The 18,002-nt window shown below is 39.1% G+C and overlaps 1 protein-coding gene across 1 annotated transcript; it reads right to left on the reverse strand.

The window, feature by feature from the left end:
- Positions 1–8,037: 8,037 nt before the first annotated feature.
- On the reverse strand, positions 8,038–13,503 carry KCTD7 (potassium channel tetramerization domain containing 7). The gene is made up of 4 exons (XM_026055357.1): positions 13,333–13,503; positions 11,870–12,039; positions 9,458–9,636; positions 8,038–8,934 (listed from the first exon to the last, which is right to left on the reverse strand). The coding sequence occupies exons 1-4, from the start codon at positions 13,474–13,476 to the stop codon at positions 8,558–8,560; spliced, it is 870 nt and encodes a 289-aa protein (XP_025911142.1). The 5' UTR covers positions 13,477–13,503; the 3' UTR covers positions 8,038–8,557.
- Between the last annotated feature and the right edge of the window lie 4,499 nt (positions 13,504–18,002).

Here is an 18,002-nt window from a genome sequence, read left to right on the forward strand (position 1 = left end):
GTGGGCAGGCGCCAGCGGCTGAAATCGTGCCGTTCTGGGTTAAAATATCGCCAATAAACGGCTTTTCCTTTTTTTTTCTTTTTTCCTTTTTTCTTTTTTTTTCCTTTTTTCCCGRAGGCAAAACTCCGGTAATCCCTGCGGACCGTTCGCTGGCCTGCCGGCCCCAGGCACTGCCTCATCGAAATCTGCAACACCCATTAAAATACCAAGAGGAAAAAACCGTAGCCCTTCAAACYCCGCGGCTGCGAGGAAAGACTCCTTCGTCCCGACCTAGATGCGCTGCAAGAGCTGAGAGAAGGCGCGTTCCAAGCCGCTGGCATGTRAAAACACCGACGCCTAAACGTAGGGCTTGGCCCCACTGGAGAAGGCCGCCAAGAGCTTGTCGAAGCTGTCCCTGCGAAAGGGCCGCGCCAAGACAGYGTGACCTTCCCAACCCGGGGATAAGCTGGAAACGACTCTGAGCAATTAGTTCATTTTGCCGGGCTAAGTCTGCCGTCGGGTTAACACACTGAATCACTTCGCTGAGGAGTCAGACAAGCGCCAGAGCCAATGCGGGGGAAGCAGCCAGACCTCCCGATTCGGCCGCAGCAAACTGCCACAGCAGCGCAGCCGGTGCGCGACCGCTCAGCGCCAGCTGTGGGTAGGCAGGGTGCAGGCAGAGGCTTTCTGCAGCATTTTCACAACTGAGCAAGCTGTGTTTTGAAAATGGTTGAATTACTTGAATCAGCTTTTGTCACAGGTTCACCAAGCAAAACCCTTACAAGAATCCACCAAGACTCCTAAAGACTTATTGCTTTAGAGAACAGCAATCTCATAGGAGAGGACTAGTGCTAGCCAAAAAGACAGAGGTCGGTGCAGATTTGGGGACAAAAGACATGCTCATGGGAAAGGATGGTTTCATTAGCTGTATTCCAAGTGGCCTGGGGAGGAGGCAAGAAGAGAGAGACACCGCACATGTCTGACTTAAAACATGGCACCAGCACCAGGACTGTCCCACGCTCTCTGCCTTATATACAAACTGGAAATAGGAACATGATCCCATTGTTTGGGAGCATCTATGTGTCTTTTGGGGTTCTCTTCAAATTTTCATTTTCTGCTCCTTCCAAGACACTGAACAGAAGCATCCCTGCTCTCCTTTTAGACACAGTAAACCAACTCCCAGCAGCTTTGTTTTCAAATCACAACACAGGCATTTTCCAGATCAGACAACCCTCATGAATGCTTAGGAGCATGTATTTATGCGGACTGCTGCAGGAACAAAAATAGTTAGTGACTGCTATTTAGAACTTACTTCTCTTTTTCTTTCCATTTTCATGGTGCTGTCACTGCTGTTTGTTGGGGTCTCCCCCCCCCCCCATGGGCACATGGTTTTGAAAGCAAGTGTTACTTTAGTAAGACAAAAGAATAGCAAGAAAATGATATTTTATTTACTTCTGAAAAAAAATCCCCTTTAAACCCAGTCAGCTCAGCAAATGCAGTATCCTACTTTCTTGTATAGCRCTGCACAAGTAGAGAAAGCTGCTCAGACCTTCTCTGTGCTCTCTCCCATGAATGGGTGTGTATGTAGGGAAGGAAGTACAACTCGAATTAWCTGTCTGATACAAGTTTCAGTCTCCCTGAGGAGACTGCAGACACTGCATAAGTGCCATCTGTTAAGGAAGTGATGATGAGCAAGTTACTGGTTGGTGCTATTAGAGAAAAGCTTAAGAGAGAGTCTGGTGTCTTAAATTTCATTTCCAGTCATGCAAGACAAACTCAGATCACACAGAAAGTGAAAAGGGGGAGTACAATACCTGCAGATCAGATTAGGCAGATTCCAACAATTTTCAGTTTAATATACTTTTATTTCACAACACAAACTTACACATCATCTATATTTTTTAAATAAAAATACATAGATTATATATTTTACCTGAACTGAAAAGCCAAATGCAGTAAGAAATAAAATGCTGCAGTACCTACAGTATTAAACATCACACATCAACTTATTTWAAATAAAACACGTTTGGAGATAATTCCAATCCTTAGCATCAAGACTGGATTTTCAAAGGCATTAAGGGTTACAATGCATAGAGACATACAATTTATAATTCAGCAAAATAAAATCCATTTATAAAAGTCACAGTGAAAGTATAGGTAAACTTATACTAAACTTGTGTAAGTAAAAGGATTAAGAACTGTTCTGGAAAGCAACTTCCAGTTAAGAGACCTATATACAGAAATAAATAACAAAACGTAATTATCCTCTGAAACATAGCTTATTTGCAGAATGAAAAACTGGAGGATTTATTTTTTAAAATCAAATGATGTTCCCATAGCCTAGAACTCAGAACTATCCTAGGTTCCCTCTGCTGTGCATGAACAACCTAAAACACATACAGTGGTGGAGCCATAAATAACCAAAAAGATCAATGTAACTCCAAGGCTCAGTAATGCCAATCAATACTTAAAGCCAGCAGGGTCTACAGACTGTACACAGCTCCTAAAATGAGGACAGGGAAAGAAACATCATGTCCCACAGATTACGATGAGCTCAGAAATGATCTTTCTACGTTCTTTGCTCTGAAGTCTGGTCTGCCTGACAATTGCATCCCAAACTTAGTTACTGTGCTTTGCCATGAAGAAAAGACAAACATCCACACTGTAAGTGGTGACATAAAAGTCCTCAAACCTCTGAACAACTGGTGCTGAAACTCAAGCAGTGGGACCCAGCAGCTGCCTCACYACTCACTGTGTATCTCCCAGTTCAATCCAAAGCCACTAAATTTTCCCACCCRCCTGACACATCACAATACTTACATGGGAAAATGGATGAACACAGTCCAGGATAGCTGGGCTTCCAGAGAGACCGGATCCTCTGACTGACCTCACGGATAAATGGTGATGAATGTTCCTCTGCCTCACAAGAGTTGAAATCAAACAGACAAACAAAAAACCCCACCGTACAACGCAAACCATGAGCTCTGATATGAGACTTCCCCTGTCGGCACTTCCATCATCTTTCCCATCAGGTCACCTGTCCCAGGTCATCTATAAACAAGAATGTGCAGTGAAAATAAAATTGGGCAGGAAGGTTTCCCAGGGGTTGCTAATTCAGAAATGCCCTATGAAGCTAGGAAATCACGACCATTTACTATATTGATAACTTTAAAAATAAAACAAAAACAAAAAGAAAAAAGCACAGGAGAAGACAGTTCATGCAGTTATCCTCCAGCTCCTAACAAGCAATAAAGAAGACCCTCAAAATCGAAAAATGCAAGTGCCTAGCCTAAATATGTATCTCTATTTAACAAAAAGAAGTCTTAAGGTTTAAATTTTTTTAATTGTCTTTAGCAAAAAATAAAACAGAAGAGTGAAATTAATGGGATTGTGAAAGAAATAATTTTTATTAATTTACTCAGATATTTTTGTCAGTCATGAGAATTTCACTGATTCTTTAGCAACTATCAGTCGCCGGCTTGTAATACTAAAAAAATCCCTTTAGGTTAAAACAGACTGGCTGTTCACCTTGCAAACAACTTGGAGGGTGCAGCAGACAGCAGCAGTAAATTTCCCGCCCTGAGAACCGTATTTCTTAAGGGTTAGAGCAAAGGGCAGGGAGCAAGGGGAAATCCACTCAGTCATCACCTCATTGTGAATCTTCAGGCTGGACACTTGATCTCCTTATGCCTCTTACACTTGGTCAGAAAAGTGGAGATGTGGGGGGTCATGGAGCAGGATCTCACTGAAGTCTTCCTTCCGAGCCCATGAGGAGTATCCCTGGGGAAAATACACTGCAGAACTAAATCCCTCCTACTCTCGTTTTTGCACTAACCAGCGCACACTTAATGCACAGGACACACTTGAAACATTCATTTCTGTGGGGCAGTGATCAGCAGTCTCAGAGGCCTTCAAGATTCACCAAGAAAATTCCGATATACCGGGAAACAGAAATAAGAGAACTGGCCAACTTCCCCGACATACAAGACATCCATTGGAACAACCTGGCTTAAAATATATTACTGTTTAAGAAAGCAAACATTTAAAATAGTTTGAAATCTTGAAATTCTTCAGTTTACTGGAATTTTAACAATCACTTTAGTAAAGGCCAGATTATGTGCTCACACAAATCAGTGCATTTCTCATGTGACTAGAGGTCTTTGATGTTTCCTTTCAAGGACTTGCACTAACCAGATCCAGCCCTGTGATTGCTTTGTTTCACTGCTGAAGTGATACTCATCTCAGCAGAGCACCAGAATGGAGGCTGCAAGGATTATCAAGTACGGATTCGTTTAATGGACTCATTGTTAAGAAAGAGCTCCTGTAACTGCAATAGCCTTTACCTTTCCATATACAGAACACTTCTGGGATAAGTGTTTTTACAAAATGGGGGCAGGGGTTATCTAAAGAATAAGCAGACTTTTCAGAAACCTGATATTGAACTTTCTCTTAACTCTCATGCTGGGGGTGGGGAGAAACAGAACTGGACAACAACAACAAAATCACAAAAATATCCATACTAGCAAATTCATGTATTTGTATATGCTACGTTGTAGGTGTCAATACATTACTAAATTAAAAAAAAGAAAAAAAAGTGCCCCCTCACCAGTGCAGAGACTAATCACTGATTACAGGTTTGGGTTAAAATGGACTTGCAAAAAATATCGAGCAGTCTCAAAAGAAAACATGCACCAGGAAGACAGGAAAGAATCTTCTAATGGTTCAAAAGCTCATCAGATAAAAGATGGTAGCACCTTCACTTTCCTCCAAGGAGGATGGAGAGTCAGGRACAAGTACCTCAGATTACAGTATAGAGTGTTGTGGTATTCAATTTAAGAAGCCCACACCAAGTTGAAAAGTTAATGTTGCCCTTTCTTGTAACTCTTGAAATCAACAGTCATCGAGTGGACACATTACACGAATGTTGGACACACAACACTGCACATAAAGGTCTTTTCATGTCGTTTCTTCAGTGCTTTACAGAGATGAGGGGTATCCTCATTTTAGAAATGCAAAACCGATGCAAAAATGTGTTTAATGATGTACAGTGAAATTGGCCAAGTCACTTAATGTAAGAGCTGATAAAAGGATCTCTTTTTGCTCATGTTAAAAACCACCACATATACAGGGGATGTTACAAAAGACTAGTCTTGTTAACTGTGTTTAGACATGCAGCAACCTAAAAACAGCGAACAGTTCTGCTTTTCAAATAACTACCCCTCAACTGTCCAACCATTACCCTGTTATTCAAAAAAAGCAGAGAAATCACTGCAATCCAGATATGCAATTTGTGCTTTGAAAATATTTGAGAATTTTTATTTGGGGGGGCTGGGGAGGGGGAGAACATTGCTTGTTATACGCATGTTCCTGTACATCATTTAGGAACCAAAAATGGCATGCATCCTGTCCCAGAATGCTAAATGAGAAGTATCACTCCTTCCAGCTGAGTAAGCTAAATGGACTGACGTGTTGTCTTTTTGATAATCTGCACACATGATATTCATATCAAAATTATACTGATGACATGAAACCATTTACTGCATGACCAGTTTGTCCAAGAGCATGGTATCCGCTCACACAGGATTTAGGGGTGGTGGTGGAAAAGCAGTTATGTAGATATTAAAGTGGTGGAAAAATTAAATAAGAGCAGCACAGAGAAATAGGTGGGTATGTTCTAGCAAATCTCTGGCCTAACTAGATATGAAGAAATGTCCTAAAGTAAAGAAAAAAAAAGCAGCATTACATAAGCATTTAGTTTAATTAGACAATTATATACCATTCATGATATACAAAAACATCAATCATCTTAAACATGGATTTAGTAGATCAGCTACTCACATTTTGTTGCATACGAAGAATTTCAAAAATTATGCTATACGCCAAGAAAAGATAAGTCAATAATGTTATATAAACCAGTTATTAAATTATACTCCCCTGACATCCTCCTGCACAACTCTTCTGTTTCTGTCAAAAAATGAATACATATTAGGCAATATCATCTAAATCACTGTAAACAAAGACTGCTAAAACAAGTGTAGTCAATAACAATATTGTTAATTTGCACAAATCACAAGACACAGACTGTATGTGTTTAATGAAAGCATATTGGTTCAAATCTGTGGTTTCTTTTCTAATATTGCACTTAATGTTTTCTGTCTTCTGGAGGATCTGAAGGATGAAAGTTTCAATTAAGATGCAGCTGATACAGACCAAGATTTTAATTTTCATCTTTTTGATTAGATATTCTTCCTTACTTGTTTTGTTTTTTAAACAGGAAGAAGTTATAAAATATCAGTGCATGAATATTAAGAAATAGCAAATGTGATTGGAAACAGCAATTTTGCTATTGTAGCTTTTCTAGTGTAACAGCTGCAAAATTATTAAAGCCAAACCAAAAAAACAAAGTCAAACTGTGTTCCATTTTTGYAAGTAGTGCTGATATTCAAACCAGAGTTATAGCCCATGAAAATACTTACATGGGAAACAGCAAAAAACACTCAATAACCAGCAAAACTGCAGTTCTCATCATAGTCTCTAAATAAACTGACACTGAAGACCTTGAACTTAAATCTTTTAAGAGTACACGCAGCCAAAACTTTCTAAGCCTCAGCTTTAAGATCTTATGGCATTTTATTAGAAACTCTGGAGTACAATTTAAGATTCCCTGAAGAAAAAGCCAGCACAGAAGTGAAGAAACCATGCAAGCTTCCTCTCGCTTTAGGGAAACATYATTAATTTCAGTTCTTTTTTCAGGTTGTCAAGTACAAGTACAGTGACTTGTATGAGTAATGCAAAGGTCAATATTTAAGAAAACAGTTTCAACCAACTTAAAAAAAATCCTAATACAGGCAATTCTTATTTTCCTTCCCTCCTCTCAGTTCAAAACCTAAGCTCTGGACCTGAAACTCAGCACTTGACAATGATCCTCTATTATAAAACATTTGAAAATGGATAATTAGAGCTATATGTCCCCACCTCAGAAAAAGTTTACCAAAAAATCCTAAATTAAAAACATAAAAGTATGAAGGTTAATCAATGCAAATAATTGTCTTCTTTAAAATATTTTTACAAGACAATTTGACCATAAAGTTCTTATAATTATTCTAAAAACTACCTCAGTTTACTGAGCATTTTGATTATCATTATTAATTCATRTTTCTTAAAACTGTTTTGGTCAGAAGTTTAATTAAGCAAGCTTCTTGGATTAATTAATCCAATGGAATGCAATATGAAAACATAACATTTACTTTCCCTCCTTCCCCAAGATTATTTCGCGTTCACTTCAAGTGGGGTATTTTGAAATATCTGAGTTTTCTATACCCCATAAAACAGTAATATCTTCAGATGTTCAGATCTGTCTTTTCATTTTAGTTGTAAACTATTCAATTTCAGGAGAYGGTTACTAAAGTCAGAAGTGCAACAACTGCCTTTTGAAAAAGAATATGATTCTCTGATGGCTGTTTCTTTCAGCCTGGAGCCATTACTACCCAGATATAGGGCTGATAATTGGAGAAACATTTAAATATGCAGGTTGAAAAAAATACTTCCTGATATCACACCAGGAAAGGTCAACAAAAACATTAAGAATGAGACTTAATTTTCTGAAGAAGGTGAGGCAAAGGAAGCACATATCTAGTATCCTCATTCAACTCTAACTCTAGAACAAAGTTTAGTATCACCAAATGTAAAAAGAGCCAGCAATAAAATAATACACATTAAATATTCCTCTTATTTTGGTAATAGGAACATACACATAGGGTTTTCTCATTTACCAAAAAGCCTTTGCAAATGACCTGATTCTATAGAGYTTCTTTTTTGTAGATAGTGTAAACATTTAGAATTTCTAAGGCTAAAAACAGGCACAAGTCTTTTGTGAACAGTAATTACTCCTAAAAGCGTTAAGGAATATACTCCAAATCTGCTATTCCTTTTTATAAGAATGGAAATAATTGAAATATAATATTTTAATTCACAACGCAGATTCCTAATTAAAAAAGAAATATAGTTTAATAATCACAATGAATAGTAATATATAGGAAATATGCCTTTCTCCAAAAAATGGTCTATTATGTCAAAATTACATTTCCAGAATCTCTGTGCTGGGTGTTACTCACTCAACTTTATGAAGTGGCAAGTTTAAGTAGTGACTAAAATATTTCTAAGTGGGTAAAATTCAATCACGTTATGTCAGCATTATTAGCACCCGTGGCTTTATAATAATGCAGGTGAGATCTGTAATATCCATTTTGCAGACTTATGATACTAAAGCCACATGGTAAGTGGCACCTTTTAAAAGACGTTAGACGCTCCTCTCTGTATAATTTCYATGAGGTGATTTTGTTTTGTGCCTCATTAAGGTACCTGAGCCAACAGTCTTGTTTCAGGCTGGTTTTTCAAGATCTTACTCTGTAACAGGTTCCTATTAGCTGAGCAGCTAAGCATTAGCCAACATTTCAGCAGACTGATTCCAATAGATATGTTAGCAGCAATGCATTTCCAGAGACACGTTGCAGAAATATTAACAGCAATTGTCATCCAGAAGTCCTTTTTCCCACCGCACCATTCTGGACAGAATAYCTCACCACCAAGTAATCTTGAATTCATAAATAGGACGCTTGCAGTAATAGTGATTTATCAGGTGTTTATCACACACACCAATGCACTGATGATCCACAGTTATCCCTCTGTCAGACAGGTCTGTCACAATACAGTGCAGAAGATCATACACGTCAGCCACAGCCTCCCAGGGGCCAAAAGATACATCTACTTCGCAATGATGTTCAAACAGCTTTGTCTCACTTTCACTTCTTTCAAAACGTAAGGAGTTGAAATGTGGGCATTCATAGGGAGTGATGGGCATCTCTTCTTTGAAGACACAAACCTTCAATTTTGCAAATCTCGCTTTTCTTTGCATAGCTCTAAGCTTTGCTATTTCGATTATCCGTTCCAAATGATCTAAAAAACAATAAACGCTGAAAATAACAACGAAGCACCTTGTAAGAGAAAACAAATGCAATTCRTTCATATAAAATGTGACTGCGGTGTTTAACAAGTCATTCTTAATATAATATAAGCAGCGATGGGAAGCTGCATGTAGCCAGAGTCTGCAATAACTACATCAATTTCAGCTCTCTTGTGAACTTGATGTTCTTACTATATGCCCAAATTTATTCAGTTGCAGGTCTGAACAGAACAAATGCAGAGGCAGAAAAACCTTCTTATTCAATAATAAGCCTTGCATGTTATGGCCTAGATCCTGTTTCCTTTAAGACAATGTAAAAATTCACATCCTCAGACAAAGCGAGAACAAATCTGACACCTCAAAGACCTAAAGAGTTAGAACATGGAAGATAAGTAAAAAAGAAACTTCTCAAATATGATGAAATTTGTTTGAAAGCTGAAAGCGGTCCTGAAAGGACTATTTATACTACTTGAGTCATGTTACAGAAACACAATTAATACTACTTCATTTATTTACCTTTGTAATATGGCATCAGGCCGAGGAAAGCTTGTCTAACTTTTTCTCCTTTAAGGGGCTGGACATCCTCCAGACTGTCTAGCAGCGGTCCTATGGAATAATACTGAGCTTCCTTGTAAACCGACCTCACTCGTTCTCTTGGCGGCAGGTCACCAGATCGCAGAAAGTTAAGTATGTCTCTAAACAAAACGGGAAAAATACTACTAAGCACAAAGTTTCTCCAAAAACTGCTGCAGGTGGGGAAGCACAGAAAACACTGGGTATTCATTGCTTACTCTATTCAGATATACACCCTTAAGAGGAGACAGTAACCGAGAGAACTGCAAACTTGTATTCTTAAAGCATTTGTTCCTTTCAAGTCTCCAATTCAAAAAAATCACACTATGACTCCGGTAACGTCAGAACTTATTTCAAAGAAAACACCAAAACATTTTTAACCAGAAGCTCAAGGTGGAGTAACCACTTGAAACAGGACACACAAAATCTTCCATGGAAAAGACTGAAGTCACTGTATTTCAAACTCAAGTCTGTGACAAAATAAACTCTTCAATTTTCCTGAAGAATTATATGCAAAGACCTTTTATCCCACCTAAATCCGGGATTCTAGTGGTATGGATGATGTATTTGCAAAAGAGGTTTTCTCATCATAGGGTCAGGGCCGCATACTCTTATATAACTTAAAAAAAAAAAAAAAGAACATTTCCTTGTAACGTAGTTCTGAAACCATTTAAGTTAGAAGATTTTTAATAGGGAAATAAATCACTTTATGAGCATTAACCAACAAAATCATTACTGATCATATCAAGTAAAACAAACATTACAGCAATTCTCATGATAATATCATCAAATATACCAAATGGTAACTTGGCTCTGGATTCCTGTTATATTTTGAAYTCAGACTGGTAACATCACAAATGAATTAATTTTCCAACAAAGCAGCCGGCACTTCCAAATTTCCAAATATGAAGAAATAATTATTTTCAAATAAATATAGTGGCTTAATCTATTTCTGTTCCAGATTAAGGTACAATCTGAATGGGCTTTGAAAAAAATTCAATCCTCAGTTGAAGAGATCAAGGGAACCTCTACASAGGAAAAAACAAAAAAGAAATAAAAGTTGTATGTAAAGTGTGCTTCGGGTGAAGACCTTAACCTATAAACATTACAGGAAATGATGTTTTTGTATTCTAGCAATCTCACACTAAGTCAAACAGAGTTATTAGTAGGACCACTGTTAGTTTAATCGAAAATAAAAAGAAAGCTACACATGYACTTGAAAGCTTCAGGAGTCCTGAAGATGAAGGAATATGGCACTGCCAGCAAAAATAATTTAGAAGAAATTCTTCAAGTCTTGTGCTTTTTTTCCAGTTAYGTTTTAATATAATTTATTTTCACAGCGCTCCAGAGGTAATTCATTTACCAAAAAGCATATATATTTTGATGAATTTCTTTTCTTGGAAAGTTAAAACCCATTGGAAGCACGGATTTTGAGTTAACACTCCATTTTTTATATGAACAGTATTTCAGAAACRCATTAATTAAAGCCAAACAAAACTTCCCATCACAAATTCTCATTCAGAGGAAATCAATATTTATGAATGAGGCTAACCGTATTCAAGAAGAGTTGCATTGTATACCAAGAAGTGTTAATCTGTTCAGCAGAATGTAAATTTAACTAAATTCAGATAKACGACATAAATTCTAGACAACTGAAAATATGATTAAAAGACAYAATGTGAAAAAGATTTTAATAAAATGGGAATTTATCAAAGAACTCCTCTAATCATTATGATTTCAATAGGGTAGACTACTTCCAGTGAAAGTCAAGCTTTTAAATTAGACAATTTCTGGACAATTTATTTTCTTAACATATACAACCGTACAACTGAACTTGGACTGACGTCCATAAATATTCCATTAAACACTGAAAACTAACAATTGGAAGAATGATGTTTGCAGAGAAACCTAGATGCATCCCTTCCATTCCTTCTTTCGTATAAATACTGTAATATTAACAAAAAAGCACTGACGTACAAAGAGCTTCCYATGAAAAGCAATGTTAAATATGTTCTTTCTTAAAAACAGCAAAACAACTTGATACCTTGTAAGGATACTCTAGAGGAGATAGTGCACAGATTGAAAACATACCTTGTTTTTCTTTCCCCATTATAAAGCTTAAGCCATTAGAAATGAAATAAATAGTTTTTCCACTGTGATATACTGTGACTGATTTTCTCCTTGCAATGTTTTGAAGGCATGGATGCAAGATAGTCAAGTTTTCATAAAAGCTACCACACAAATATGATTTAACCAGAAGAAAAAAAAAAAAAAAAGGTAACACGTTTTTCTTTAAAAAGAAATTTTTCTTCAGTAACCCCTTTGAAAGCATACTACTGAGGACACTGCACATACCCAAAGTAAGTTCCATCTCTGTCAATAAAATATCTGCCTTCAGCATCTGTTGGAATATAGTGTCTTCCACTGAACATAGCCGCCAACATCGTGTCCTCATAACGTCTCAGCGTTGACAGTCTTGTAGTGAAACACATGCCTCCCACGTTTAGTGGAACAACTTCTGGAAACTGAAAAAGCAATCGCATCATCAGGAATGAGCCTGCAGTGCTTTGCAAACATGTATAGGCCAAAATGATTAGAACTTCCAGAAGACAGAGGATAAAATTACAAATGAAATTTGGCAAAAAGGCATGTTTAGAAGCCTTCATTAAAAGAAGAGGAACAATCAACCAGCAGGTCTTCTGAAAGTTAACATATTCACTCAACTATAGGGCTGTTGTGTAAAATGAAGCATTAACCAAAGAGTCTTCATGTGTCTTGATGCTCGCAGTTTTTTTATTAGTTTGAAACCAGAAGACAGCATTTAACAGAAAGAAGTGAGCACAGTATATAAGGTTTTGCTTATCTTGAGACAATTTTGAAGCAAATGCAGAAAGGCTGGAAAGACTAAGGGGGAATTCACATTGGGTAGAAACAGCAGGCACGGAATGCAATCTCAGCAGTACTTTTGCTAAGACTGGTAAGGGAGTCACAGGAATGGCAGTGCCAAAGAAAAGAGTTTCTCAATGTTTTGGTTTTCCCTCTCCAAAAATAACAGTAAGAGCATGACTGAAATTGTGACAAGAGGATTTGAGAAGGCAGACAAATTCCAAACCTGCACAGTCATTTTACAGTTTATTTTCAGTACGTTCACCTTGACGCTTCTTGATAGTCTTTGCCACTGTGACATAATTTGGTCCAACAAATGCCCCTTTCCTGGCCTGTTGCCACAAAACAGTGAGGTTCAAGGGATTAACACCTTGTATCCTCTGACTGGCTTCCAGTACAACCAGAGAATGTTTTCATTTTAATTGGAAATCTGAAACAGCAGTCATGACTACAGCTCTAATACCAGATATTCATTAAAAGCATGAATGTCTTCTCTCTCTTTTTTTTTTGAAATCCCCTCTCCCCCCACCCCAAAATGGGACTTATGCTCAGTTGCTGCTCCACTGGTCCCTTTACGCATTAGTGTATATGTCGAAAATCAGTGATTCTGTAGTTACATTAGGTTTACAGCAGGCCTAAAATCTTAATACCACAACTTGAGATGCTTCAGTACCAGAATAAACACTTACTTGTAGTTGTCAGGCTCAAGCTACTGAAGTAAAATACATGGAACTTAGTCCTGAAGGAATATTAAGAATAATAATGAAGGAATACGAAGAATACAAGGAACTGAACCAATTCAGCTAGTAATGGAAACTGAACTGGATACCCAGGAATACTCCAACAAAGAAACCCTGAATTCTTCGGCACCTGAGCAGTATGTGGTGCAATAACTGGATCTTATCGGATGAACAGTAGCATGGAGCTCTTACCTGCTGAGGCATCAGAGGTAGCGACTGTCCTGCCTGGGTTGCAGTAGGAGTGGCTGGCTCTTGGAAATCATCCTCTGCATCTGAGCTCGACATGGCATCATCCGGGTTTCCACTCACTTTGTTCTGCCCCGTAACTACCACCATCCCTCTGGCTCTCGTAAGCAGGTCTGCTGGATAGGCAGCCGTGGCAATGCTAAATAGGAAACAAGACCTAAATTATTTTGGCACTCTCCTCACCAGCTGCCGATGGTCACGTGGCAGGCAAAGGCATGCAACTGCCCTGCTTTGCACAGACAATTTACAATGGCATTGTTATTACGGGGAAGTGAGTCACAACAAGGATGAGTATTGTGCTGACAGGCAAGCTCGAAGAGGACTGTATCTCAAGGAATGCAGTTTACAGAGCTGCACCAAGGTCCTACAGTGACAGAGCCCCTGCCAGTGGCTGGATAAAAGGCCGGCGCGCATTGGCTGCACAGTGCAGTGCTTGATTGGCTCCGCCACGCTTTTGCAGCAAAATGTCATTTGCTGTGGGAATTTGGATGGCCGCTGTTCCGCCCATTCGACTGCAATAGGCCGTCTGCAGAAGGGTGCCCCGAAATCGGCGCTCTTATTGGCCTGTGCGCGCTGTGGCAAAACCCCGACTACTGCCCACAATAAAGCTCCAGAGGCTTTTAATCAACTTCAACTGCAAAAGCAGATCAGACCTGGCTGCATACAATGACAGTAGCTTCAGGCATCTTAAAGGCTGTCTGTGTAGTTCTGTCGTTTCCTGCAAAATGTGAAAATCTAGCTTTCTAACTGGACAAAGAAAACACAGGTGGAAGTTTTCCTGCCCACTGCATCCCATCGTATCGTGCCACGCACACATCTACCTGACATGCATGTATCTAACTCCACGCATTATATTGTGCATTTACTGCTAATTATCCAATTCCCTTTCCTGCACAGAAAGAATGCACAGCAACACCAACTACAATGCTTTCCCAGTCAATCTTCAACCAGAACACAAATTAACAATAAACTGACATTATAAAAGCAATGATTCAACCAACAGCAGAGTAGAAAAACTAGAAATCCTGCTGTTCTCTTTACACTGCCTTCTTCCATTAAAAGTCCCCCTGCCTACAAGACTGCTGTGTTGTGTCCGTGGCACCACAACATCCTAACAAAGAAAATACACTGCTGTAGGCCTTATGTAGCGCTCTGACTTTCCAAGCTGCTTCTCTCAAACACTATAAACTACAAAAGGGAAGGAAAATCTGTGCAAGTAGATCTGGTGCCCAAGCAATGTTTCTTGATTAAATAAATGTTTCATAAAGGTTGCTTCCAATCAAAAGCAACAAGTGGAAGTGACATAAAATTTTAATAGCTGTGATTAATTATTCCACCTTACTAAATTTGCCAGTATTGTTATTAGGTGCATTGTCAGGCTGCCTGTAGAAATCAGCTCCCGAAGGAAAAGCTGCAGGTTCAAAATGAACATGGACAAAATGGACAAAAACGCTATGTTCCTGGTCAAAACAAATACTTTACGGAGAATTGATCAGACTAAACCTCCATACTCTGCGGGAGCTTATGTAGCCTTCTTTTATCAAAATTTGGAGGTAATTTCTAGATCCTGTTTAACACTCTAGTAAGCCTAGATAAGCAGCATGGAAGCTTCAGATTTCTTTTTAAGCTGCAGCTTCTTAAGAAACTTGGGCCCAGCTCAAGACTTTAACTACTCTTCCCTACAGTTGAAAAGATGGACTTACATCTCACAATCATTTTTTCATCATAGTAAAATGTATAGGCAGATAAATAAGGATGGAAGGACTTCTTCATGTCCACACCATAGTAACAATTTTAATGTTTGCCCTGGAACAACAATTTTTATCCTGATGCCACCAATTATCAAAACAAGTCAAATATGCTTCACTCATAAAGAGCATATAAAACTATAAACTAAAGATTATTTTTCTGTGGACTCCTTAAATGAGGTAAATTATCAGTAAAATAAGAAGCGGCTTGTGGAAGCCTAATTTGTAAGATGCCTGGTTAAAACTGGGTTTGAGCSTATATTTACTGCAAATGTATTATTTATAATGCTGTTACTTGAAACTAGTGCTTTGACTGCTGTATTTCCAGTTCTCCTAAGAATAATCAAAGAAATCAAGACTGACAAATGTAATCTTTAATTGTCCACATTTAAGTAGAAGTTTGAGAAAAAGGAATTCTTCCTCTTTCATAATTCATCTCCTTTAACATGACACCAAAGTATAGGAAAAAAACACGAGAGATTCTATTTTCTTCATGAATGTAACAGCAATCTAGTTTCAACAGAATATCATCTATTAATGAATAAATTATAACCTTCTTTTCCATTGGAACTTTCCACACAAAACAATCTCCTAAATAGTGAGGTTTAGAATACAACATCTCAGCCCATAATTAACTCAGGATTTTAGAGAATAAGATTTACAATAATAAAATGAAGAGACTGATCATTAATAAGGTTGTTTAACCTGGTTTTTGATGTTCATTAAAGGGTAACTGATGTTGCTCTTTAGGGTTGCTTCACTTCCTGTTCATCCACAGACATGGGCTAGTGACACAGTAGTTTCCTGACTGGAACAAAGAGTCTTCCTAAAAGAAAAACATAAGCTAATCACTGTCCAGATTTTTGATATATAATTTTGTGCATTTTGATTCTCGGCATTTCATGAGGAATAGGCATCCCCCTGAAAATCCCCTTCCCTCAAAAAATCTACCTAGAGCATGTGCAATTATTAACTAGCCACAAAATTATTTCTCATATTAAATGTCTCATTAAAGTTCTATGGTTTATTTAGTTTATTTGAACTACATAAATGCACCCATTTCATTTTCAAGTACTTCCAGAGACAGGTCAACATAAAATTAACGAGAAAACATCACTAATAAAGAAACTGATCTCTAAATCAAGTACCTAATTGAACCACACTTCAGCAGCATCCATGCCTACCAGCATACCTCCCTCCAATTTACAAACTACTTGCCATTTAAATRGCAGAGATTACTTCCCTGAGATTTGTTTATTGCCAATTTAGATAATGTCCCTCTCACGCACCCGCACGCACACACTGTCCTCAAGGAAAGCTTAGTGTCTGAACTGGACGTGCAAGTTGTGCTTCATTCCCTGGGGAACGACAGCAACCCTAGACCTGCATTGAGTTTTACTGGTGCAAAGATCGAAAAAGGCAGCTTCTCAAGGAACTGCTGTTCCCTTAACTTTTTTCATATAAGCAAWTTTCTCTTAAATACCTTCTGAGGTTATAAAGTTACATATACATAAAAAGGTGATACTATAATTACATGAGCAAAGGATTTATCATCAATAAATATTGATCTGTGAATCCATCACAGGAGACGCGCTAACCTAGCTGCCCTGCTATTCAAAGGCAGGTCACCGCCACACACTTGTTTTTAGAAGGTAACAAGCAGATTGTGAGGAAGTCTCTCCCTTTTTTAAGCGAAACTGGGTCTCTCCGAGAACAGAGCGAGCTATGACTTAGTTGTGTCTCTGTAAGATTTTTTGAGAGATTCTGATGATCAAAGGTTTGTGAGAACAAAGCACAAAAAGACAGAAAATCTAGTTACAATAATTCTAATAAATCTGCTTAAGGATAGCAAAAACATTCTGGAACRGGGCAGCAAGCCCTGAGCTGCAGTAAACTGCTACAAACGGATTTGCTTGTAAAAGCAAAACTTTGGGCACACTTAGCAGACCTAGCCATTAGCAAAGGCCAACACAAATTATGATGCAGGGATRCTATAACTGAACCTTTGCATTGGACTAAGCAGAACAGCTTAAAAACAAAGATATGGCGTGTGGGAGGATACGACTGGAAGCTTCATCACCAACAGTGACTTAAGTAAAAACAGGACAGGGCAAAGATCTAACTGGAGGACAGTGAATAACCAGCAGACAAAGGCCTGTATTTGCTGATAGCAGCAATAGCATTTTTACGCAGAATTTTATAGCGCTGACATGCATTTATGAACTTTACACGAGTGCACAGGTTCACCCCGGTGAGGCAGGGAAGCATCATCCTGGCTCGCAGAAGGGACGGCGCAGCCACGAGCTGGGAAACTCGGCGAGACGCGCGGGCAGGACGGGTGGTGGGAGCCCGAGGCCCAGCCACCCGCTCGGTCCCCRCCGTCCATGGCGTCACCTGCAGCTCCTGGCTATTCCGCAGATGTAAAAAAAGACAACTGGAAATTCCCATTTTACCAAGCAATTAAAAGCTAACTGTCCCTCGGCCCCTCGCTAGCGCTGCAGGACGGCTCGGAGGAGAGCGGCGTTCGACAGCAAGAGCAGGCAAACGCAGGCGCTCACCTTTTGCGACGAGACAGCGCCAGGCCTGCGCTCTCGCGCTTTATAACCTTAAGCGAGTGAGCCTGCACCCTGTTTTCCCAGCTTCGTCCGAAGTTACTGGAAACTGCTGCTTTTCCGAGCGTTTCACGGAAACGCTTCCAGGCTGCAAAGCCGAGGTTGCTTCCCTCAGGTTACACTAGAAGCACGTCGGTCCGTACCTGCGCAGGCGGCCACCCGCGGGGGAAGATGTCGCCGAGGCGCTTCCCGCAGGCGGCGGTTGGAGGTGACGGTTAGCGGTTAACGGCGCCGGCCCGGCCGCCGCCCCGCGGTC

Source organism: Apteryx rowi, unplaced genomic scaffold, assembly GCF_003343035.1.
Source record: "Apteryx rowi isolate R43461 unplaced genomic scaffold, aptRow1 scaffold_99, whole genome shotgun sequence".
Taxonomy (NCBI): Eukaryota; Metazoa; Chordata; class Aves; order Apterygiformes; family Apterygidae; genus Apteryx; species Apteryx rowi.